The sequence below is a fragment of the Drosophila melanogaster genome, chromosome 3R (assembly GCF_000001215.4).
Source record: "Drosophila melanogaster chromosome 3R".
Taxonomy (NCBI): Eukaryota; Metazoa; Arthropoda; class Insecta; order Diptera; family Drosophilidae; genus Drosophila; species Drosophila melanogaster.
Window position 1 is genome coordinate 19,383,255 of NT_033777.3, and position 23,316 is coordinate 19,406,570.

At 42.0% G+C, this 23,316-nt stretch overlaps 6 protein-coding genes and 1 pseudogene across 10 annotated transcripts in view; 5 read left to right on the top strand and 2 right to left on the bottom strand.

Moving 5' to 3' along the window:
- Positions 1-19,899, bottom strand: part of Ino80 (INO80 complex subunit) — a 34,159-nt gene extending 14,260 nt beyond the window's left edge. The window contains exons 1-11 of the mRNA NM_169854.2: positions 19,462-19,899; positions 19,215-19,408; positions 16,958-19,128; positions 16,751-16,891; positions 16,443-16,620; positions 16,039-16,379; positions 15,713-15,974; positions 15,485-15,652; positions 1,655-1,813; positions 1,024-1,126; positions 872-954 (exon numbers count right to left, since the gene is read on the bottom strand). Coding sequence (NP_732413.1) covers positions 872-954; positions 1,024-1,126; positions 1,655-1,813; positions 15,485-15,652; positions 15,713-15,974; positions 16,039-16,379; positions 16,443-16,620; positions 16,751-16,891; positions 16,958-19,128; positions 19,215-19,408; positions 19,462-19,741 — 4,080 coding nt within the window. The 5' untranslated portion in view covers positions 19,742-19,899. The remainder of the gene's footprint in view (positions 1-871; positions 955-1,023; positions 1,127-1,654; positions 1,814-15,484; positions 15,653-15,712; positions 15,975-16,038; positions 16,380-16,442; positions 16,621-16,750; positions 16,892-16,957; positions 19,129-19,214; positions 19,409-19,461) is intronic.
- CR34285 lies at positions 2,663-4,305 on the top strand (annotated as a pseudogene).
- On the top strand, positions 4,607-6,612 carry CG3734 (uncharacterized protein). Of its 2 annotated transcripts, none has more exons than NM_142545.3 (7): positions 4,607-4,940; positions 5,019-5,200; positions 5,261-5,496; positions 5,558-5,789; positions 5,850-6,022; positions 6,089-6,379; positions 6,442-6,612. In NM_142545.3, exons 1-7 carry the CDS (start codon positions 4,740-4,742, stop codon positions 6,546-6,548), a joined length of 1,422 nt encoding a protein of 473 aa, NP_650802.1. In that variant the 5' UTR covers positions 4,607-4,739; the 3' UTR covers positions 6,549-6,612. The 2 variants fall into 2 exon arrangements, with proteins under 2 accessions (NP_650802.1, NP_001287406.1); NM_001300477.1 differs by having other exon boundaries at positions 4,690-4,940.
- Positions 7,016-8,878, top strand: CG18493 (uncharacterized protein). The gene is made up of 5 exons (NM_142546.2): positions 7,016-7,258; positions 7,387-7,568; positions 7,624-8,091; positions 8,145-8,311; positions 8,373-8,878. Exons 1-5 carry the CDS (start codon positions 7,031-7,033, stop codon positions 8,768-8,770), a joined length of 1,443 nt encoding a protein of 480 aa, NP_650803.1. The 5' UTR covers positions 7,016-7,030; the 3' UTR covers positions 8,771-8,878.
- CG3739 (uncharacterized protein) lies at positions 10,106-11,934 on the top strand. The gene is made up of 5 exons (NM_142547.3): positions 10,106-10,343; positions 10,406-10,587; positions 10,650-11,117; positions 11,173-11,354; positions 11,419-11,934. The coding sequence occupies exons 1-5, from the start codon at positions 10,122-10,124 to the stop codon at positions 11,820-11,822; spliced, it is 1,458 nt and encodes a 485-aa protein (NP_650804.2). The 5' UTR covers positions 10,106-10,121; the 3' UTR covers positions 11,823-11,934.
- Positions 14,176-15,313, bottom strand: CG31244 (uncharacterized protein). The gene has a single exon (NM_169857.3). The coding sequence runs from the start codon at positions 15,226-15,228 to the stop codon at positions 14,263-14,265; it is 966 nt and encodes a 321-aa protein (NP_732419.1). The 5' UTR covers positions 15,229-15,313; the 3' UTR covers positions 14,176-14,262.
- Positions 19,900-20,200: 301 nt separating the features above from the next.
- Aptx (aprataxin) lies at positions 20,201-23,040 on the top strand. 4 transcript variants are annotated; one of them, NM_169858.1, is made up of 5 exons: positions 20,201-20,235; positions 20,356-20,568; positions 20,639-20,864; positions 21,047-21,495; positions 21,588-23,040. In NM_169858.1, exons 2-5 carry the CDS (start codon positions 20,416-20,418, stop codon positions 22,746-22,748), a joined length of 1,989 nt encoding a protein of 662 aa, NP_732421.1. In that variant the 5' UTR covers positions 20,201-20,235; positions 20,356-20,415; the 3' UTR covers positions 22,749-23,040. The 4 variants fall into 4 exon arrangements, with proteins under 4 accessions (NP_732421.1, NP_732422.1, NP_650805.1 ...); NM_169859.3 differs by having other exon boundaries at positions 20,214-20,568; positions 20,639-20,991; NM_142548.2 differs by having other exon boundaries at positions 20,214-20,568.
- The last annotated feature ends 276 nt before the right edge of the window (positions 23,041-23,316 follow it).

Genomic DNA, 23,316 nt, shown 5'->3' on the forward strand with positions numbered 1-23,316 from the left:
AGCACTTGAAACTGTTTTTTAAAAGAGTCTCCGGGAGACAGCGCTGCGATTCCAAGTAGGGTAAAAGCAAAGTGTTTGCTTTGGAGAGCAAGTATGAAGTATCTGCTAGGGAGTACGAGTACACTGGGAAAGATTAATAGTTCGCAACTCAGCCTTACTTATAAGCACTCTATTTGAAAACTGTAAGAGTATTTATGCAAGTACTTCGACGACTGCAGGGTTAATTTTTAAAAAGAGCTTTCAAATGAAGTTCGAAATTGTTGAAAACGAAATATCATTTCGGTACACAACTAACCATTAACTATTCATTAACAACAAGTGTAGACCATTCGGATAGAACTTTAGTAATAGCTAGTACTACTTCATTAATGACCCATTTGTTTCTTAATGTGTACCGCACTTGGATGAATGAATATAGTCGGCTGGAAGTGCTAGTGGCTCATGGGCCATGGAGTAGGTTCAAAGCACGCTATGAAGCAGACCAAGACCAGCCAAGACGATGAGTTGAGTTTTGTAGCAAATTGAATTGTCTTTGTTGCTGTTTCTGCAATGTGTGAGTCTGTGTATGGGTGTGCTGTGATGTTGCATGAATCACGTGACCATGACCACCAATGCAACCCATAGGCCAAGAACAACTGAGCCGGGCTTCGCCTCGCTTTTGCTCTCTGTATATGGAAGACGCACTCGCAATTTGAACCTCACTCAAAAGATCATTTACTTTCATTAGGAAGCGCAGTGGAAACTTGTCGTGTAGCAAGTGCAAACTTGGTCTAATAAACGGCCGTTAGGCAGTCAGCCTGGATCATGCATGAAACGGCCGACAGATCGTTTCGTACTAACAAGATTTTCTATTGGGCCTAGTCGTTCTCACCTTTTGGGGATGTCGTCTTTTTCGTTCGCTTTGAGTAGCCGCTGGAATTGGTGAAGAAGACTGCAGTTTGGCCTCCTGGCGATCTGATGTCAATGGAATAAATAAATATTAATTGGTTTCAAATACAGCACTTTTATCTTCAATCTACTCACATTTCATTTCAATTTCCTCGTCATCCAATAGCAATGAAACCACTTCCTTGGGTTTGAGTGTGTCGGGTTTGAAATTGCCGCCACTTATGACCATGCGTTGTATCTGAAGTTTGGGGAAGAAAATTCCAATATTTGATTGAATAAAATTAGACATTCAAAGCAGGAAATGAAACGAAACTCGTACAAGAGCAGGGATAGCGCCAAAGGGTAACCTTACTTCCTATTCTATTTACTTGTCGGCTCAAAATACTTTTATATGGTAATCGTGGCATTATTGTTACTCGTTTCGTAATTTAGCCAATAAATGCACAGGAAAACGAAGATGTGCTCGATCTTATGAGGAAGCCAGGAGGCGTAACCGAGATGTCGCCTACCCAATTGTATAATTAATTTCCGGTGTTGGTTTACCAGCCCCAACCATTTAAATCCCATTTACAAGTGCTCGTGTTTCGCATTGAGCACTTTTTTTTTTGTGAAATCCCAAAGGCGCAACAATGCCTTCGGTTTTAAGGAGGGTTTTTTATTCCCAACAAAGCACGTGCCTAATATGCGATGCAACAAAAGAAAAACAGAGCACTTGAAGCGTCTTGCGGTTTGGTTTCGTAGGGTTTCCTGTCCCCCGATCACTCACCTCGCTTTTTTCTCGGGCCCTCTGCAGAATCCGCTCCTCGATGGTTCCTTTGCAAATCAGTCGGTAGACGGTCACCTGTTTTGTTTGGCCCAATCGATGAGCCCGATCCATGGCCTGTTGATCGACAGTGGGATTCCAGTCCGAGTCGTAGAAGATAACCTGATGATAATGAGACAATATATAAAGATATAGATTTAATATTGGTTTTTTGAAGTAATTGAATTTGAAAATTACAGAAACTAATGCGATTTAAGGAAACAAGCTGAACAAGCATATTTCTATATTTAAAGAGCTCTTTCGAATTAGTATGCAAATAGTTGCTGCACACGCACATCCTTTCGCCATTCTTTTGATGATTTCGAGCCTGCATATTTTATTGGTTCTGCCTCCAATTCGACTGCTCTATGAACCACTTTGTATGGTCACGAATTTTTCGCTTTTCCGGTCTATTATCTGAACTAGGAAAACCGCCGGCACCGGTGTTAACCCTTCAATGCCCCTGTTGGATCGCACTTGGTACGTGTTTGGTGTGCAAGTGTTCAGTAATTCTCAAGGGTTGTCTTAGGGGAGTGGAGTTTCCGGCTGAGAGATGGGACTAATTAATATCGAACTGCTCCAGGGATTTCCTTTTTATTTGGAACACGTGTTGAGCCCTATTCAGAAATCTAAGAAGGAAGTAGCCCATTGAGGAATCTGTCTATTAAATAGAATAAATGATCAATTGAGTATATAGCGCGGGAATTCCGCCATTTGGAAAATTTTTGAAGCAGAAACTGCTTTCTATTTTGCATAATAATGCAAATCAAATTCTTATACGGAAATACATTTGGAATATTTTCTTTTCTAATAGATCAATATATTTCTTGTAATGGGTATGTGAACAAATGTTACAAACAATATTTATCGCCAACCGATTTTCTTTGCACAATTGATTAGTTGCACTTTAAATCCCACTGCAATTTTATAAAAATAAAATAAAACTTTACAACCAGTTTAGTAGTAGAAGAAATGTGTAAGTGCATTTTAATTTTGTTTTATATAAGTGCTTTTGTTATTGGAATTCGATCCGACAAGGAAACTATTGAATTTAGATGGATTGAGCAAAAATTGGATCATTTTCATAAGAATCCCAGAACATTTAAAATGGTATCAAGAGTATGGCATATATTTTTAAAAGTCTTAAACCATTCACACTTCACAGAGATATATGGTCAAGGAAGATTATTTCAAGCCAAATGGCACAATATTTTTCTTTATTGGTGGGGAGGGAACAATTTTATCGCCTACTACAAATGTTTCTAACATTATGTTGACCAAGAGTTTTATGCACGACTTGGCCAAAAAATATGGAGGATATCTGGTGCACAGTGAACATCGTTACTATGGAGAAAGTAAGGCGACAAAGTGCGTTTTTAATCATAATAATAAATTAAAATGATAAATAACAAAAATTGTCTTTTCCAGAGATCTTAGCTTAAAGTCCCTAAAATACCTAACAGTTCCTCAAGCAATGGCAGATGTGGCACAACTAATTCGATTTTTTAAATCAAATACCACTTATTTTGGTCAATCCAAGGTATTTCTTGTGGGAGGATCGTATTCAGGTTTTATGGTGCCCTGGTTTGCCAAACTTTATCCAGACTTGATTGATTTGGGCTGGGGTTCCAGTGCTCCGTTTCAGTTTAAAATTGAACTGAAAGAATTCTATACAGAAGTTTTTAGAATTGTTCAACAAATTGGAGGTAAAAAGTGCCATGATCAGATCATATATGGCTTCCAAGCTCTTCGAGAAGCAATTAAAAAAGATAATACCTCAAAGCTTATGGAAATGAATATTTGCGGATTTGACCACGTCAATAATTTTCATGTTCTTAATTTATTTGAAAGATTAACAAAAGTCATTGGTTCTCTGGTGCAATACGAAAAGTGAGTTAATTAATTGTAAATATAAAGTGAATAATTAATTTCATTCCGATAGTAAAACCAATCTTCAAAAAGCCTGCAATGAGATTTCGGAAACCTCGTTTACTTCCTACCTCAGAAATAAACTTAATGGAAATTCGACAAAGTGCTACGACTCAGTTTCCAGTTTAACGCCTTTGCGTGACGTTCGATTAATCACAGATTCATGTACGCAGATGGCAAAACATCATAAAATCTTTTACAAAAGTCTTTTTTCCAGCACGCCTTTGGTTGTACCAATGCTGTACTCAGCTTGGAAACTTTCAGACTTCTGAATACGTTCCACTTGATTTTTGGCTAGACATGTGTGCTGATATTTTTGGATACAAGTTTTCCTACTGTTTCATAAATAAAAAGGTGAAAAACACTGATCATAACTTTAGGGACTTGGACAGTAGTGAAAAGATGCAGCGCGTCTTCTTAACCCAGCCAGAAATTGACGCTTGGTCGGCTACTAAGGTGAGAAAACACAATCGGACTTATATTTTAAAGGGTACGTTTAAATTGAATTATTTATCTCAGAAATTACTAACCTATTTTAACTAACCAAGGGGCAACTCACTGCGAGGATCTACAACCATCAGCAGTGAATGTAAACCCATCCATAAAAACCCTATTGATGGATATCGATTTCGAAGTTCAAAAATTACAAAAAGATTAATCTCTGTAAATTTTATTATTCTATTAACAAAACCTGTATAATATAAATCAAATATGTAATATTACACTTAACAGATTGTTGTATATAACGAAAATATTGAAAGACTCTTTTACAGTGTATAATCATTAGATGGTAGTTAGTAATTGTACTACACCTTGTATAACCCTTATCGGTTAACTCTATTACCCACATTTCAAGTACCCTCAAATTGAGTGAGTGAAACCCAATGATTGATAATCGGGCACAGTCGACGCGAATGCCATTGTACTCGATAAGACGCCGCATGGCGTTGGAGCACAAAATGCCAACAATCTATTTGGCCCAGTTGACAATATTATTTACTGGCTTAAAGACCACTAATTAAGTACTGCGTTAGCGATAAGATTTGCCTTTTTAGCTAAGGCAATGGAATTAGTTGGCCCATAAGCTAAACGTTGATCAGTCCAACTTTAACGCTCGACAATGAAACTTTGGCTAGGCATTTCTTTGGCTCTGTTGGCCCTGGGCCAAACCCATGGTAGCATCTTTGAGAGGACTTTCAAAAGGATCCACGAGGAGCCACCACTGCCAACCACTCAGAATCGAGCTGATGTAGTTCAAACCCTTTGGATTGAACAGAAGCTGGATCACTTCGACCCGGAAGAAACGCGCACATGGCAAATGGTATATTGCATAATTTGGATTGATACAAATCGGGATGTTTTCTTGGACATGTACAATGTTTATATTAATTTCTTTCAGCGCTATATGCTCAACGATGCACTTTACCAGTCTGGAGCACCACTTTTTATTTATCTTGGCGGAGAATGGGAGATCTCATCGGGCAGAATAACCGGCGGTCACCTATACGACATGGCCAAGGAGCACAATGCTCTTTTGGCCTACACAGAGCATCGCTACTATGGCCAAAGCAAGCCCTTGCCGTAAGTGATTCTGAAAACAATTGTGTGCTTCTAACGAAACTATTTTCCACGCCTTTAAAGTGATCTATCGAACGAAAACATAAAATACCTAAATGTTAATCAGTCCCTGGCCGATCTGGCTTATTTCATAAACACCATCAAGCAAAACCACGAAGGTTTGTCCGATTCCAAGGTCATTATTGTTGGAGGTTCCTACTCTGCCACTATGGTCACCTGGTTCAAGAAGCTCTATCCCGATCTGGTGGCTGGAGGTTGGGCTTCCAGTGCTCCGCTCCTTGCCAAGGTCAACTTTGTTGGTGAGTTTGGCAGTTGTAACGGCTCTTTGGTGGCATACAATATAAACCATACTTTCAACAGAGTACAAAGAAATCACTGGCCAATCCATCGAACAAATGGGTGGATCTGCCTGCTACAAGCGAATTGAAAACGGCATTGCCGAGATGGAGACCATGATAGCCACCAAACGAGGTGCAGAGGTCAAGGCCCTGCTCAAGTTGTGCGAACCCTTTGATGTCTACAGCGATCTGGATGTTTGGACTTTGTTCAGCGAGATTTCCGATATTTTTGCGGGCGTGGTCCAGACTCACAAGTTCGTACAATACCCGGAATGGTATTTGGGTTAGATAAGAAACTAATATCCCACTTCCAGTGCTGGTCAAATTGAGGGTGTTTGCGAGAAGATAATGGCCGGTTCGAATGATCTTATTGGCGTTGCTGGATATTTGTTGGATGTATTCGAGGAGAGCGGTGGCAAGTGCTACGACCTTAGCTATGATGCAATTACTGCATTACTTCTGGACACTAATTACAATGGCAACATTAGTAAGTTCGCATGAATGATAGCTTTAAAAAGCTTAACCTTTAAAAGCTGCTTCTGAATAATTTCAGTGCGTCAGTGGATCTTCCAGACCTGCAATGAGTATGGTTGGTATCAGACCTCTGGTTCTAGTGCCCAACCATTTGGTACCAAATTCCCTGTTACCTATTATACCACCATGTGTGCCGATTTATATGGCTCAGAGTACAGCAACGAGTTCATTAGCAACCAAGTGAGCATCACCAATCAGTTCTTTGGTGGATTATTTCCTAATGTGGAAAACGTCTACCTCACCCATGGGCAATTGGATCCCTGGAGGGCGATGGGTATTCAGGACGAAACTCAGGCCACTATTATTCCAGGTGATTAGATGGGACTACATCACCGAATTAGGAATATTTTTACTTTTTCCGTGACTTTATAGAGCATGCCCATTGCAAGGACTTCAATTCGATCAGCTCGAGTGACACTGCTGAAATGAGAGCTTCCAAAGAACGTATTGCCGAACTGGTACGCGAGTGGGTTAAATAATCGTAGATATGGTCGCACCGAATGGAAAACCACAAATAAAATTTAACGGATTTTACTTATAAACAAACCGATAAACATCTTCGTTTTAAAATTTAATTTAATGTTTAGGGCTTCATCTAATTAAAACTATATGTCAACGAATCCCGTAAACTGGCTAAACATTAATAGAAAATGAAAGCTTTGATTTATAAACAAAATCTATAGATCGGCAAATCTCATAGATTAGGTAATAATGTTACGGCTGTGATTTTGATTGGCCGACAATAAATTGGAATTTTCAACTAATCCAATGTTTCGATCGATTTATGATGGACAGCGAATGCGAACATCTAATCGCAACTTAGGAAGCTATCATATCATGTCGCTGGTCACTTATCAACTAATTAATTTACAATCCTTATCGTGGTAGGAAATAACTTTAGAATGTGACACCGTTACCTTTAAAACCATAATCGAACCCGATAGTTGCCTCATTTGTGAAAATGGCTGCTCTGCGTTTGGTCTGCCTTTTTGTGGTCTTGGCCATAGGACTTGTCCAATCCCTGGACATTCCGAAGATCAAAGATGTGCCTCTTTTGGTCAAGACTCTAAAGAATTTGAACCGTGGTCCACCACACCAGGTGGTGACCAAGCGTGCCAATGTCCAGGAGAAATGGATCACCCAGAAACTGGATAACTTTAACGCGAGCAACACGCAAACCTATCAGATGGTATGTATATTCGGAAGGAGAAGTATATTGCTCAGTAAAAATATCCATAAGTTCGAAACATTCATTTGAGTTAGACAAAAATAAGATAACACCAAGAGCTTGAACACGTGCCATTTTACACGTTTCAGCGTTATTTGCTCAACGATGAGTTTCAAACTGAGGGAAGTCCCATTTTCATTTACCTGGGTGGCGAATGGGAGATTGAGGAGAGCATGGTAAGCGCTGGTCACTGGTATGATATGGCCCAGGAACACAATGGTGTTCTCGTCTACACTGAACATCGTTACTATGGTCAAAGTATACCAACATCGTGAGTAATCAATGGGCATTCATTCAATGCATTTTAGTTATTCATCCTTTTTTAGAACCATGTCAACCGAAGATCTCAAATACTTGGATGTTAAGCAGGCCTTGGCCGATGTGGCCGTTTTCATTGAGACCTTTAAGGCGGAGAACCCCCAGCTGGCCAACTCCAAGGTGATTCTGGCTGGCGGTTCCTACTCGGCCACCATGGTGGTTTGGTTCAAGCGTCTGTATCCCGATTTGATTGTCGGTGGCTGGGCCTCAAGTGCTCCCATTTTGGCCAAGGTTGACTTCACCGAATACAAGGAGGTGGTGGGCCAGGCCTTCCTTCAGTTGGGCGGCCAGAAGTGCTACGATAGGATTGAGAACGGTATTGCCGAACTGGAATCCATGTTCGCTAATAAACGAGGAGCTGAAGCTAGGGCCATGCTGCGCCTGTGCAACAGTTTCGATGATCAGAACGACCTGGACTTGTGGACCCTGTTCTCAAGTATCTCAAATATTTTCGCCGGAGTCGCTCAATACCAAGGGTAGGGTTTTGTATTGCTATATTGCGGATTGTAAATTTAATCTTATATTTCAGCACCGGCGACATTGAGTACTACTGTGACTACCTTCTGAGCTTCAATGATGATGCCACGGCCATTGCGAACTTTGTGTACTGGGCCTGGGGTATGGGCAATTGCATCGATGCCAGGTACGAAGGTAGTGTTGAGTACTATCTCTGGGGAGTGGACCACTTTGACGCCAGTAAGTGACCAATTCAATGCTGATCCAAGAAAGCTTTCTTAAATACTTGCCAAATCTACAGGTCGCCCGTGGTACTATCAGACCTGCAATGAGTATGGCTGGTACCAGAGCTCTGGCTCAAGGAATCAACCTTTTGGCACCAAGTTCCCTGCCACACTTTACATCAATCTATGCGGTGATGTCTTCAGTTCGCAATACGGAAATGAACAGATCAACAACAATGCAGCCAGTACCAACGAATACTTCGGCGGCATGGAGCCCGGCGTGGATAATATCTACATGACCCACGGCGAACTGGATCCCTGGAACCCGATGGGTCATGGAGTGGAGCAGGGAGCCACGGTCATCGCCAACGCATCGCATTGCTCAGACTTCGGATCGATCAAGTCCACAGATTCCGACGAAATGCGGGCCTCTAAGGAGAAACTTGCTGAATTGGTTCGACAGTGGTTGGCCTAGATATGTTGGCTATTAAAAAATCCGTAAGAGTTTTGTCAACCAGAAAAAATATTTTTGGAAACGGTCTTAGAAATTTAGTTTTCTAAATAAAATCATTTTGAAAAAGTTACAATAACTACTTTTTATTTCTTTAATATGTATCTTTGGCATAAATAAACTATGAAGAAAATATGGCATATATTTAAATCGTTTTTATTTCAGACACTATTTTAGGCTTTTCTTGAACGAAATTTAAAAGTTATTTACCAAAAACTCTAATTAAAATGGGGTTTTAAACAATGGCTATCGCAATATTTCGTAATACGCCGAAGGTTATGCTATTAAAGCTAAGTCAAAAACAAAGTAATGGAACTCAAAAAAAAAAAATAAACATTCTAAATATACTGTGTAGATATTTTAGTGTATAAATCCGGTTATACACATATTTGTATATGTATGTTTCTATAGGTTTTGTCTTCTAAGTTTTGCTAATAGTTTACTTTTTTGATAGAGCTATAACGTTTAACGTAACTCTTTTGTTTGCACTTACATAAAAATGATAGGGAATGAAATTGATTCATTTTTCTTACATCATTTTAAGACCTTAGCTTATTGACCAAGGCCCCTAAAAAAGTAAATATTTGGTAACAAAACAATGCCACCAATAAATTGCCACTTTTGCTTATATAGGATTAAATTGTGGAAGATTGCAGGGCACGTGTACATGTAAACTATTCAACAAACTAAACTTTTATACTATTAAGAAAATTGGTTTCATAAAAAGTTTGAGAAATTATTTCATATCGATTATGACCTTTCCCTTCAATATTGGAGTTTCATTTAAATTTTAAAACCAAAAGTAACGCAAAGAAGAGTATTAATCTAATATATAAACGTGGGTATCCAGGCTAGTTCACCAAGAACTTTAGTCAAATGGTGTCCCTTAAAATTTAACATAATCCACTACTTGCTCGCTTTTTTTTACCTTTTAAATGAATCCCTCTTTTAAAATGTGTGTTTATAAACATTGATATAAATAATTGACGGTTTAAATCAAGAAAATCTGTATATAACATTTAAACATAGTTATATAAATACGATATATACAATCAGAGACAATCTTCTTTGTCTTTGCGTGGACGAAACGCATTCTAATGAACCTAGATCAATTAACGTGATGCAAGACATGATACGAACAAAGAACCCTCGACTTTATCAGTGTAATATATTTCCGATTTTTGTTTGCTTTGCAATTCAGCGCCCAAAGGCCCTATCTAAGGTTAATGTTACTGTCAGTAGCGAATATTTTCCAATAAATAGTCGGCCACCGATGGAGGAAAATCATTCGCAAACTTGTGAACTATCCAGCAATATGAAGTATACCCTAGTAGTGCTCGCCCTGCTTGCACCTCTGACTGCAGCAGCTAGTCTGGGTGAACAGAAACCGGAGGCGAATGCGTTCGTCAAATCTCTGAGAGAACTGCACCGAGGTCCTCCAGTTGAACCAATGAAGACCAGGGCTAAGGTGGAGGAGCGCTGGATCACCCAGAAACTAGATAACTTCGATGACAGCAACAACGCCACCTGGCAGGATGTAAGGATTGGCTTCACATAAAGTATGGTCAGCTTTATTCATAGCTTTATTTTATTCCCTAGCGAATCTATATCAACAACAAGTACTTCGTTGATGGCTCTCCCATCTTTATCTACTTGGGCGGCGAGTGGGCTATCGATCCTAGTGGGATTACCTCTGGACTATGGAAGGACATTGCTAAGCAGCACAACGGCTCCCTTCTCTACACTGAACATCGCTTCTTTGGCCAGAGTATCCCTATAACGTGAGTTAATGGTTTCCTTACTAAGTTCCGTAGAGCTAAAGTAATACAACTGCTCCATTTAGTCCTCTGTCCACTGAGAATTTGGCCAAATACCAGAGCGTGGAGCAGGCCCTGGCTGATGTGATTAACGTGATTGCCACGCTGAAGCAGGAGGACAAGTACAAGGACTCCAAGGTTGTGGTCTCTGGTTGCTCCTACTCGGCAACCATGGCCACCTGGATCAGGAAGCTCTATCCGGAAATCATCAGGGGCAGCTGGGCCTCGTCTGCACCACTCCTGGCTAAGGTGAACTTCAAGGACTACATGAAGGTGGTCGGCGAGTCGTACGCTACCCTTGGAGGACAATATTGCTATGATCTGATCGATAACGCCACCTCGTACTATGAAAATCTGTTCGAGATTGGAAATGGCACTCAGGCTGTGAAGGAATTGAACTTGTGCTCCAACTTTAATGTAAACAGCGAACAAGACCGTTGGCAGATCTTCAGCACTATTGCAAACATTTTTGCTGGCATTGCTCAGTACCAAAAGTAGGTGATTTGAAAGGACCAAAACGATGTACTAACATTCATTATTTACCCATAGACCAGAGAAATATGATATACCCACCTACTGCTCGATCCTGAGAGAGTTCAGTGACGATGATTCTGTTGCTTTGTCCAAGTTCATTAATTGGAAAATCAATGAGCATTCCGGAGCTTGCCTTAGCACGACCTTTAAGGGAGCTGTTGGCTACTACGAATGGTCTAAGGAGAACTACCAGGATAGTAGGTGCTACTTGCTTTTAGCATCATATATCCTTGTTAAAACCTATCTTTTTGACTCTTTAAGGTGACTTGCCCTGGATTTTCCAGACCTGCAGCGAGTTCGGATGGTTCCAGTCTTCCGGCAGCAGAAGCCAACCCTTTGGATCCACTTTTCCGGCCACTCTCTATGAGGACACCTGCGAGGGGGTCTTTGGAGCGAAGTACGACTCGGCTGGCATCCACGCTAATATCCGCGCAACAAACGATGACTTCGGTGGCCTAAACGTTAATGCCACCAACATCTATTTTGTGCAGGGAGCTCTTGACGGTTGGAGTAAGGTGGGTGCTGGAGTTGCCCAGGGAGCCACCATTATCCCATACGCCTCCCATTGTCCCGATACTGGATCGATCAGTGCCAGCGATAGTGCCGAACTGGTGGCCTCCAAGAAAAAGCTGATCAAGCTCGTGGCCCAATGGCTGGAGGATTAATTTCTCGAACAACGATTTTAATTAGTTTAGAAGATATTGTCAGTTTTTTTGTTTTAAATGTATAACTATTTAACCACCAGTGATTGAACCTAATAAACCGAATATTAAATATATAAAATTTATAATTTTTCTAACATTAATTCCATATTGCAACCAAAGAAACAATACTTTCTTTCAAATTGCTTATACTTATCAATAGTCCTTTATAACAAAACCTTTATATTTAACCTTATAAATACGCTTTATAGTTTAGATGAGATTCTTATCTGAAGCACCCACTCTGCACAATTAACAAATAAGTTGAGTGGGTTATTCTCTGAAAATGCAAGTAGTTTGCGGAGTGGCCATAGAATAATAAGATCCCCAAACATTAAATCGCTTAGCAAGGACAGTCGCAAAACTGGTAAAGCTTTCTGTTTCTAAAACAGCTAAACGAATTTATTATACCCTCAGCTCCGACAGATTTCCAAATATGATGCAATAAAGAGTGTAAATTTATGTAGCTCACAAATCCATCAAAAAGCTCGAAGAGGTGTGACCGACAGTCTATCGCGGACATAGACGGTCCCAAAAAAAAAAAGTGGGGAATGATGATCTGCGGAGGAAGAGCGGAGATCCTACACCCAATGAATTGCACTAAATTCAGAAACGTGCTGGGCATATCAAGATCTATGGACAGCCGGCTACTTAAAGACTTTGCATTGCTTTAGAAAATGTCATAAATCTTTTTGTTAGTCGAAACCGAATCGAGTCACGCATTCTAATGACCCGGGCAGATCCATTTAACAAGTCCCAAGTGAACTTGTTTTCAACAATACAATTTGCTTATAAATAGCATAAAATACAATTAAATCGTGGGTCTTGTATCATTTAAAATGTAACTGGTACAGTTCTTACTTCCTCTTTGACATTCTTTTTGGCATTTGGTGCTTGGTAGCTTGGTAGAATATTGGGGAAAGAGGGCAAACGAAAGGCCGATTAAATACCAATATGTTGAGTTTTTGGTCAAATTATTCCGGTATGCGCCAAATACATGAACGGCAAATACCTTTGTTCTTGTTGAAAGGCCTCAAAGGGAAGGAGACGAGAATAAGGGGCCACACTCCTTCCAATGGTGTTTGAGAAATTATATCGAAAAATAAATGAAAATTCTTCCCATAATTCAAAGGCTTGTGGAAATTGCTTGGTATGTGAAATATGTGATTTTTTTTTTAGCTTTGCAGGAAGTTGTAAAGTTCCTCCACTTAGCTTGGTTATTATTCCATCACATTAAGCTTTTTGGTTAATTATCAACGCATACGTAAGTTTAAGTTTTTAAATCGAAGGATAATTCTGAGTCATCGTGAGTAAACCTCCCATCCCACGATTATTTATAAAAGGTCTTTGAAGCCGGCTTCAAAGATCCGCCAGCTAAAATACCAACATCGAATTAGTCAACACAAAACATAAACCTGAGCAAGAAAGACGGGCAGGCCGATCCACCGAAAAGAACTGAGCCTGAGAACCTGGCTATAAAGTGACTGAAGAGTAGGAGCTGAAACCAAATTACTCTTGGCCAGGGTGCGCACATAACAAATCAAAACCGGTGACAAAATGATTTAGGAACCGGGCGAAAATGTTCACACGAACTTCGGGCCAGAACCTCTGAAATCGAACAAGAAATGCTGGGGGAGAAACATGGCCAGATTCTGTTCGATATTGTATCCTTTTCGACTGAGAATTCTTCTACGTGGTCGCTGGACTCGAATTGGTGGATCTCATTGTTGCGCGGCGATAAAGATCACACGAGTAAATCATGGTCTGCCGCCACTCACTCCCAGCTCATCCCCATATCCATCGCCATCCGCAACCCAACCCGTCACCACCCCTTGCTCAAGATTCACCATCGATTGCCGCAGTGCATGAACAAGTAGTTTAGCAAATGAATACAAGAGCCACACAGGGTTTTTCCGCCACCGAGATCGGGACAATGGCAAAGGAATTTCTCTCTCTATACTGACGTGTAAAATATTGTCCCAAACCTGTCTATAAATCATCAAATGAATGGGGAACAATTACTATAATGTAGAGAACTAAGAGCTAAGCCTGCATATGAAAAAATATAAAACATTTTGGAAGAAGTCATAGTACTATATTTAAAATTTATTTGACTTTCCAAATTAGTCACCGCTTATATATTCGACGTTTGAGTACCTACTCAAAGCAGTCCCAATTATAATTACGCTCTCATATGTGAAAACATATGGCTATTTTTCGTACTTGAATAGAGTACTGATCAAAACACACTTTAAAAAAAAATAGAGAAAACATTCTTTACAATAAACTATACAAATAGTTTATACGATAAAGTTCTAGAGGGTCATTAAGAGTTTTGTATTACGGATAATTTAAACTTTTGATAATTTAAAATTACTTGTGATTTTTGCCGAACTGACTTGAACTACTGGACACGCACATTGTCATAGATCTTTACGACATCTATGTCTTGAAGAAGGTTTTTACGAAACTCCTGATAGCGGGCCATTTGACGATCATTTAACTCGACGAGCGGCTTGTTTGGACAGTGTCCAACCTCCTTATGTACAATCTTGTAGTTGCACTGCCTGAGTTTGTACGCGACCTCTTGCAGGTCCAGAGGCCGACATTTGAACAAAACAGATCCTTTGGCCAAATCGGTAATGGTACTATCGGTGGCTTTGCACCACAAAGCATCAATTCGCAACGTTTGATTGAATTCCTCAAAGCTTAATGGTGTTACGCTCGGCAATGTGGCCTCAATCAAGCCAGTTTCGTTGAATAAATGTCGATTGAAGAAGCGCGCTTTGTTTTGCCGCAGTAAGGAGGCCAAGCGAAGTTTCAGTTCGGGGAGATTATCCGTCCTGATCTTGCAAACCATGGCAACCAATTGCCGCCCATAGTCCATGGGTATACTATAGGTGTGATGATTCCTCTCGCTCAACTCGCACTCCTTCAGAATTCGCTGCACTCGACTGTACGGCAATTGCAAGGGCGACAGTCGAGCCCTCAGCTCGTAGTTCTTGTCGGGATCTATGGAACCTCCCCCACGATGCACCGCTAATCGAAGCTCGTTAGCCAGTATTAACTCATCTGTCGTATCATGATCAAACTGCGCCTTTTTGGAGCTTAGTGGAACGCTGGTAAAGCCGGTCTTACTCGGGCTCCTTTCCCCATACATCGGAGCCCATCGTACTCGCTTTACGCTCGGTATCTCTGGATTATCCAGAAGCTCCAAGTCCAGCCCATTACGCTTATCGTTCTCTAATTTCGGGGAATCACTACGGATTAGGTTCGGCTTTGGTCTGTAGGGAGTAACGCTGGACTTGAGCTGAGGAAGTTTCGTAGTCTTGGTCCTGTCCATGGGTTCTAAACAGCTGTTGTTATGCATTTGAAATGAACTTGAAATTTGGACTACTTAAAGTTATTGTTGAAAATGAATGGATTTGACTAATACAATAGAAATTTCGGAGAGCGTATGAGTGAAAAGTTTTTAAAAGGCACTAATATAAATTCACAATGTGATTTCAAGAAAAAATTAAACGAAATCGAAACAAGGGACAAACTTTTTTGAAAGGCACGGTAAAAAAAATTGATATTGTACATCAATATACATAAATGAAAAAGTAAGTATAATATGAACTCACCGTATCGGCGGCTGTTAAATTAATTCCCAGTCCTCCGGCTCTCGTAGACAGTAAGAACACGAAGATATCTGCTCTCGTTTGAAAATCGGCAACCATATCGCGACGAGCGGATATCTTGCTTGAGCCATCCAGGCGCATATAGCGATGCTTGCGGTGCCACATGTACTCCTAGACATTTTATCAAAAAATTAAACTGAACAGTGATCGTTTCAAGTTTAATAAACTTACCTCGAGCAGGTCTATCATCTTGGTCATCTGCGAGTATATGAGTACTCGATGTCCATTCGCCTTCAATCGAGTTAGCAAGTTGTCAAGAACAAAAAGCTTACCAGCATCGGTAATCAGGGTTTCCTTGTCGGGCACCACAATCGAGGACCATCCACCATGAGGCTTGCACAAGGCCAATCCACTGGAGACAAGCTCCCTGCCCTGGCTATTCTCACACTGATTGTGGCGAATCTGGGACCACGCTGCAGATCGACTATCGCAGCTAAAATTGATATAAAAAAAGTTAAAAACCTGGATCGGTTTCGATGAATCCATTTGAAACTTACTATAAATATCTATGCACAGCTTGAACTTTTTGTCCCAAATCGTAAAGTATTCGTGGCATGGAAAGCGGTTCGCATACGTATTTTCTTGGCTTTCGTGGGCGATGCGGAAACTCTGGTAGCAGCAGCAGCGTCGTCACCTTAACATCGCTTTTGGCATTCGACTTTGTTTGCACCTCCACAGACTCGATTTCCAGCTTTTGCTTGGACACATCCTCCATCTCCTCGATTAGCGACGTTTTCTTCTTCAGAATCTTTGACCGAATTACACGGTGTTCGATAGTTTCCTGCATATTGTACGTAAAGTAATCGCCAAATGCGTAAACGCTGCTTTCGTTGGCGGTCTTTAAGCATAAATCATTGTATAAATTGTTCGAATAAAAATTTATAAATATAAATAATTATACCATTGCTGTGAATATGAAGTTCTTAAGGACACTGTTTGGTGGCATATAGTCGAGAGCTAGTTTGTTTTCCAACATCGGCTCCAGCAGTTGATATCTACTGTCCGGCTGCTTTTTCCACCAAAAGCGACGGTAGGCCAGCAGTGGGTATTTCTCCAAAACTCTTCGATAATGCAAAAGACTGTAGAAAAACAAACGTAAGTATTGTAAGTATTTAACCATTTGTTATTATCAAACAAAGGAGCACGACATTTGCGAATTTTGCTATTATAAACATGTTACTTACAGGTAAAGGGTATAGGAATACTCACAAATCTATCAGTCCATTTAAAGTTACTTCTACCATATCTCCCACAGATAAATCGCAAAGCCGGGTAAATCCGAAGCAACTATTCACGTTCACATCCTCAAAGAGAGACCTCTGTATGTATTCCGATTTGAAGATATTGAACCTGCAAATGGGCAGTCAAGGATTAAAAATTCAAATATGATAAAATGTTCAAAACCTATCCACTTACCGGTTATAGAGCAAGTGCTTTCGACTGGGCAGCATTCTGTGTATGAGTCCTTCCTCATGAATCAATCTGGGAATGGTATACTCCGCACAGCGCATGAAAAACGGACTTCTTGCGTCCCTTCTTTCAAAAAGCTCAGGATGATTGCATACCTTGCGGAATTGCATGACCAGATTCATCAGGTTCGATGCCGAAGATGAGGACGAAGTAGTGGTTGATCCACTGGTCAGGTGAAGGAGATCCTCAATGCGGATCTTTTGCTTCAGCGCCCTGTATAGTAACTTTTGACGTATGGTCAGCGGACAATAGACCATAATCTCAATTTTATCCGACAGCTCGTTCTCCACATCCTTCTTTATCCGCCTCAACATGAAGGGTTTCAAGATCATATGGAGTCTGGAAATTTGTTTTTCATCAATACCAGTTTTGTTCTCCGCATGCGATTCAATATCCTTGGAGAACCACTCGTTGAACTCATCGTGGGAATCAAATAACGTTGGCATAATAAAGTGCAGCAGTGCCCACAGCTCAGCCATGCTGTTCTGGATGGGCGTGCCACTGAGTAGCAATCGATTACGACAGCTGAAGCCCAGTAATAGCTTCCAACGCTGCGAGGCGGCACTTTTAATGGCTTGTGCCTCATCTAAAACCATATACTGCCACTTGATCCGGTTGAAATACTTGTAATCGCTGACCACCAGCTGGTACGAAGTAATTACCACATGAAAGCTGGCGTCGCGTGTGTGTAAGTGCTTTTGGTCCCAAAACTGGCGCAGTATCTTTCGTTCGGCAGGTGAACCCCAATATGGTACCACCTTAAAGTCGGGCACAAATCTGGACATCTCTTGTTGCCAATTGTGAAGCGTAGAAGCGGGTGAGATTACTAGAAAGGGACCCCACACTCCGTAGTGCTCGGCTATGTGGCAAAGAAAAGCTATCGATTGGACAGTCTTTCCCAAGCCCATTTCATCTGCCAGGATACCACTGATTCCCTGATCGTAGATGTTTGCGAGCCATGTCATACCCTTGATTTGGTAACCCTTCAGAGTTCCCTTAAACATTTTGGGTTGGGGTAGGTCCTTCATTTCGGGACGGGGTTCTGGTTTTATGTCCTCCACACTTTCCTGCGCTTGTTCCTCCTCTTCTTTTTCCTTCTTTTTAGCAAAGACATCGAATGCCCTGGTTTTGTCCAGATCTCTTTGCATAGCTGCCTCGGCATTCTCCTGGGCCAAAAGTTTCATCTCTCCTGCGTCATAGTCATCTTGAGCTGCCAACCTGGCATTGGTCTCCTCATCCAATTGGCTAAGAATGCGCAATTGATCCTCTTCGCTGCCCTGGCCCAGTTTCTTAGACATGAAGTGGGCATACAGCTCGGTTTGGGTAATCAGGAAGTTGAGCTTACGCTGCTGACGTTTCACCTCAATAAGTTCTACGTCCTGTTTTCTTTGTTCCTCCGCCTCTCGCTCCTGCTTGCGCCGCTGATCCCGCTCCACGCGCTCGTACCGCTTCCAATAGGCGAGCATTTCCCTGGTAAGTCGCTTGGCACGCCACACGGTTTCCTTCATAATCCTCTGGGAATTAATAGCACGCTGTCGCACCACTTTAGCGCACATGCCAGCCACCCTTTTGCAATTGGCCAGCATCTCCTTGTGATTATTACTCTTGATGCGTTGCAGTCTGCCAGATTCCTTTTTGGACATGATCTGCCAGATCCGCCGACGACGAGCGGCCAAAGCTGCTGGGTTCTTTCGCTTTCGCCGAACTTTTGTCACTTGTCCCTCGGTGCCGCCTTCTACATCTACCTCCTCCTCGATCTCTTCCTCCTCCGGATAATCCAACGCCAAGCTGGCCAGTTCTCTTTTGTAGTCAACCTCGCCACCATCCTCGTCATCGTCTTCGTTGTTGGGCAGTGTGTCACCAAATGTATATTTACCCAGCTCTGACGGAGGCACCTCGCCGGATTCTGGTGATCCCATGTTATCGCGCTTCTTGCGGCCTCTTCTTCTCTGTTTGGGTGGTTTTGGTCCAGCTTGTGCCTCAGCCAAACGGGCCATAAGTATTTCCTGTTTGGTGCGACGCCGCCTCTTGCGCACTCCTGCAGTCGCCAGCTGACGCTCGGCAAAGATGTCGTGATTGGACAGCAAGCCGCTGCCATAGTATGCATACTGGGCATTCTGAAAGGGATTAAATAATCTTTTTAATAACATCAGTTTATACACTAACTGCAAACCAAACTACTAGACACATCAGCATCACTCACCGCGGCCTTTTTGTAGTAGTTCTTTCGCTGACGCTGTTCCCGAACGTGCTCTCTCAGCAGCTGCTGCACATACTCATCTTCGGTGATAGTGGGATCGTCGCTTTCCGTGTCGCTCAAGAGGAGATCGTATAGCCACTCCCGATCGCTGGTCAGATCGTTGAAGTTATAAAGCTGTGCTTTGACACTTTGTCGCTCTGTTGGGGGAAATTTTAGGAGGTGTACTAAACTGCTCCAGATACCAACTCACCTTCCTTGCTGGCCAACAGACGACTCTTCCGCTTGCTGGACTGTTTCATCCGGACCACGCCCACGGTGGAGGAGTCATCAGAGTCTTGTACATCGTGTTCCCTCTTGACCACATGCTCGTCGTCCGTTTCCTCGTCGCTACTCAGTGGCTTCCGCAGACTTCTTTTGGCCATGTTCATGAAGGGTCGCATGTTGAGTGCCGCCTCCAAGCGCTGGATGTGCAGCGGCTCCGCCATGGCACGGGGGCGTGGCTGGGGTGCCGGCACGGGCTTGGCTTCCATGGCAGCAGCGATTTTAGTCAGCTTTTACAAACAATTATCACGTAATTTTGCTTTTATGCGGCATGCACAGAGGTAAACAACAGTATGACCGCAGCGAGATCGGCGAAAAAATACCATTGAGTAACCCTCATATCGGCATCCAACGCCATTCGCACAGTGGGCTTGACTACCACAAATATAATATAATTGCTATCCCCATAAATCGTTATTAAAAAAGTTCACAAAATTACAAATTTTAAAATACATAAATGCATGAAAAAAGTTATGTATATTACACTGTTTTTGAACTTAATAACATATTTTCAGAGGAATAAATAGGAAGCAGCTCTACCTATATACGTTTTCCAACACTAACATTCAGCTGTTAGAGGTTTTGTTTTGTTTTCAGTTTGTGCAGTTGGAGACGATGATTTAATAGTCTGTAGGGTCGTGAGACGTCGATAGTTATCGATGTTTATGTTGCCAGCTGTGCGGCACTGGGATGTCAACTGCCAGTAAGAAAAGAAAGCAGTTCTTAGCAAGTTAACAAATAAATAAATGACAAAATAATAACGAAATATATAATAACAAAATAAATAACGAAAATATTTGCTTTTGTGCAAATACGCTCACAGAAATCGATAAAAGTCTCGCCGTTGCTGCAATTCCAAGCAAATCAGGCAGTAGCATTTGTGATGTCCTGGTCAAGTGCACTAATCAAAGATATCTCGAAACCAGAAAATTTGATCATTTCGTCAGAAATCGCAGTGGTCATAGCAGACAAGTTTCCCAAGGCGCAGCATCACTACTTGGTGCTACCATTGGCCGACATTCCCAGCATCTTTCACGTGCGCAAAGATTGTGCTTCCGTCTCCATCGTTTTACTATTCCAAGTAACATTTTTCTCGCTCCGTTTAGTTGAACCGGAGCCATCTGTCGCTTTTGGAGGAGCTGCATCTGCTGGCCAGGAACGTTGTGGAAGTGAAAGGAGTCCGGTGGCAGGACTTCAACGTGGGATTTCACGCGGAGCCGAGCATGCAAAGGCTCCACCTGCACGTCATCTCCAAGGACTTCGTATCAACAAGCCTGAAGACCAAGAAGCATTGGAACTCATTCAACACCGAGCTGTTTGTGCCCTACACAAGTAAGGCTATTAGAACACGGCGCAGGCTACAGGCTTCATGAGCGAAAAACAGATAAATCGAATGATCTAGTTAGAAAATAGAGATTTGCCGGCGGTGCCAATTTTTATGAGCATTCCCATATAGAAAGTGTGGCAGTATTAGCTAATCTATTTGAATTTTTTTATATATATTTTTTTTTTAGAGCTTTACGCCCAGCTGGAGAAGGAGAATAGCATTTCGCGACTCCCGAAATCACTAAAAGACGAGCTGCTGGCCAAGCCACTCATTTGTAATCAGTGCGAGTTTGTTGCAAGAAATTTGCCATCACTTAAGGGGCATCTGGTGGGGCACCTTCAAGATCCGAAATCAGTTTGCCAGCGAGTCCGACTAGGGAACCAGTTCTTTCCCACAGCTGGTTACAGAACGTCAGAACTTGCATATTGTTTCGATTTCGTGGATTTCTACGAATACAAAAAGCAAATGGAGGTGGATAAATTGGCATATATCCGAGATGAGCTGCAGCGCAAGCTAAATGATAAGAGGAACTTCCTTATCGAGAGTGACCGGGCGGTGGTCATGAAAGCGGACTATCCTAAATCGCAATACCACTTTAGGGTGGTGGCCAAGGAAGAGTTCAGGGATATAACTCAGGTGGGTTAGTGCAAAGACATTAGAAATTTTTCTAGTGTGTGATTAGTGGCAGGAGGTTGAATTGACTATTTATGCTCCTTCCCCATAATCAGCTAACCGAAGCGCAGCTGCCCCTGCTGGATCACATGATGGATCTGGCGAATCAAATCATCGAGAAGCAGAAACACCTGGAGTCGCGTAATTTTCTCATCGGTTTCAAAGTCAATACTTTCTGGAATCGTCTAAATCTACATGTTATTTCTAACGACTTCTATTCCATGGCCATGAAACGTATAAGTCACTGGAATAGTTTCAATACGGAACTATTTATGCCCTTTCAAATTGCGTATATGATGCTCAGTGTTCAGGGATCCATTGAATCCATTTCGGAGGAGACGTACAATAATTTGCAAGAGAAGACGCCATTGCGATGCAACCAGTGCGAATTTGTTACTAATATGTTGCTGGATCTAAAAGCTCACCTGTATCAGCACTGGCAGCGCAAGGAGGACGAGCGCGATCAGAAGAAAAAAGTCGATAAAATAATCCAAATGATATCTGAGACCAAACTGGATGAGGCAGAGGCAAAGCCGAAGCTGTTGAATGAAGAGGAACCTATTCAAGCTCAGCCCGTTGCCGCTATCGCCCAGTATCCCAATGAACATCTAGGCAAGCCCTTAACGCCGCAACAGCAGCCGGGCAAGCAGCAGGCCCAGAATGTTTACGACAAAAACATTAACGGGCCTTCTGTGAATATGATGAATCAGAACAATCCCAACAATCCGTTCCGGAACACTCCGCACCTTAATAGACAATCACAGAAACCGCCGCATCCCCGCTCTGGGCCCCGTGGACCAATGGCTCCTTGGACTGGTCCGCGCTTTCCGTGTCATCAACAGCAGAACAGATTCAGGCCTCCAGGATTTAACGCATGTCGGCAACCTTATCCACCCTATCATTCAGGCCATCAGCAATTTCCGAATGCTTCATCAGTCGGCGGCGGTCAAACTGGGCTGCCAGGTCAGGGACAGGGACCTAGACCGAAATGGAATTCAAATAAGATATTCAATCAACAGAACCGCCAAAATACAGTCCAAGCCCAGCCACAAGCCCAGAACCAACAAACCAACCAGCAGCAGATTCAAAATTCGAATAAAAACCAAACTCCAAAAAAAAAGCCATGGAAAAATCGCCTGCAACCTGTAGGCAAAGTTCAGAATCAAGGCGGAGCGAATCGCGATCCCGCACCTCCAAGTAACTCGAAACCATCTTAGGATGATTTATCCTATTGAAACAATTCCTAATTCCAAATTCCCAACAGCAGTTGGTAAACTACCAGAAAGACTTTAGATCCACACAAATCGTTCCCAAATTGGCATTTTGCAATAAACAAGATGAAGGCAGGAAGAAAAATTAAGAAATCACTTGGGATTCTACAAAATCAAACGATTTCAAAACAGCGCAACTCCTAGAATATTTTTCCCATATGAATTTTTTTTCTGTATGTCATATTTTAAAAATAAAGTTCTTGTGAGCTCTTGGGAGTTCGCGAAAATTTTGTAAAGCAGATATCGCTTTAATTGTCACTTTGCCACCCCTCCACCCATTCCTGCGCTCAATTAAAGTGCTCTGGCCAACTGGAAAAACAGCCACCCACGGCTAATTAAGCAGTCACCGAGGAGAATCGCCAGCATCAGCAATGCTCCTCCTCCAGCGCCAGTTGGAGCTGTTATTAAATTATGATTCTGAATTCGAAAAGTCGACGAAGTTTGTCGGGTAATCAGTGTCCCAGTGGGAGAGGGATAACTTTACAGTGGATGGCCGCTTGAATTGGATAGGTAT

What these genes read in the sequence shown, in the direction of transcription:
- CG3739 (NM_142547.3), top strand. Translation starts at nt 10,122, where the DNA reads ATGAAGTATACCCTAGTAGTGCTCGCCCTGCTTGCACCTCTGACTGCA. An exon ending in GGCCAGAGTATCCCTATAAC is followed by an intron (nt 10,588 to 10,649) that starts GTGAGTTAATGG and finishes TGCTCCATTTAG; the next exon opens with TCCTCTGTCCACTGAGAATT. An exon ending in TAAGGAGAACTACCAGGATA is followed by an intron (nt 11,355 to 11,418) that starts GTAGGTGCTACT and finishes TGACTCTTTAAG; the next exon opens with GTGACTTGCCCTGGATTTTC.
- CG31244 (NM_169857.3), bottom strand. Translation starts at nt 15,228, where the DNA reads ATGCATAACAACAGCTGTTTAGAACCCATGGACAGGACCAAGACTACG.
- CG18493 (NM_142546.2), top strand. Translation starts at nt 7,031, where the DNA reads ATGGCTGCTCTGCGTTTGGTCTGCCTTTTTGTGGTCTTGGCCATAGGA. An exon ending in ACACGCAAACCTATCAGATG is followed by an intron (nt 7,259 to 7,386) that starts GTATGTATATTC and finishes TACACGTTTCAG; the next exon opens with CGTTATTTGCTCAACGATGA. An exon ending in GGAGTCGCTCAATACCAAGG is followed by an intron (nt 8,092 to 8,144) that starts GTAGGGTTTTGT and finishes CTTATATTTCAG; the next exon opens with CACCGGCGACATTGAGTACT.
- CG3734 (NM_142545.3), top strand. Translation starts at nt 4,740, where the DNA reads ATGAAACTTTGGCTAGGCATTTCTTTGGCTCTGTTGGCCCTGGGCCAA. An exon ending in AAACGCGCACATGGCAAATG is followed by an intron (nt 4,941 to 5,018) that starts GTATATTGCATA and finishes AATTTCTTTCAG; the next exon opens with CGCTATATGCTCAACGATGC. An exon ending in TCAGGCCACTATTATTCCAG is followed by an intron (nt 6,380 to 6,441) that starts GTGATTAGATGG and finishes GTGACTTTATAG; the next exon opens with AGCATGCCCATTGCAAGGAC.
- Aptx (NM_169858.1), top strand. Translation starts at nt 20,416, where the DNA reads ATGTCCTGGTCAAGTGCACTAATCAAAGATATCTCGAAACCAGAAAAT. An exon ending in ACATTCCCAGCATCTTTCAC is followed by an intron (nt 20,569 to 20,638) that starts GTGCGCAAAGAT and finishes CGCTCCGTTTAG; the next exon opens with TTGAACCGGAGCCATCTGTC. An exon ending in GCTGTTTGTGCCCTACACAA is followed by an intron (nt 20,865 to 21,046) that starts GTAAGGCTATTA and finishes TTTTTTTTTTAG; the next exon opens with AGCTTTACGCCCAGCTGGAG.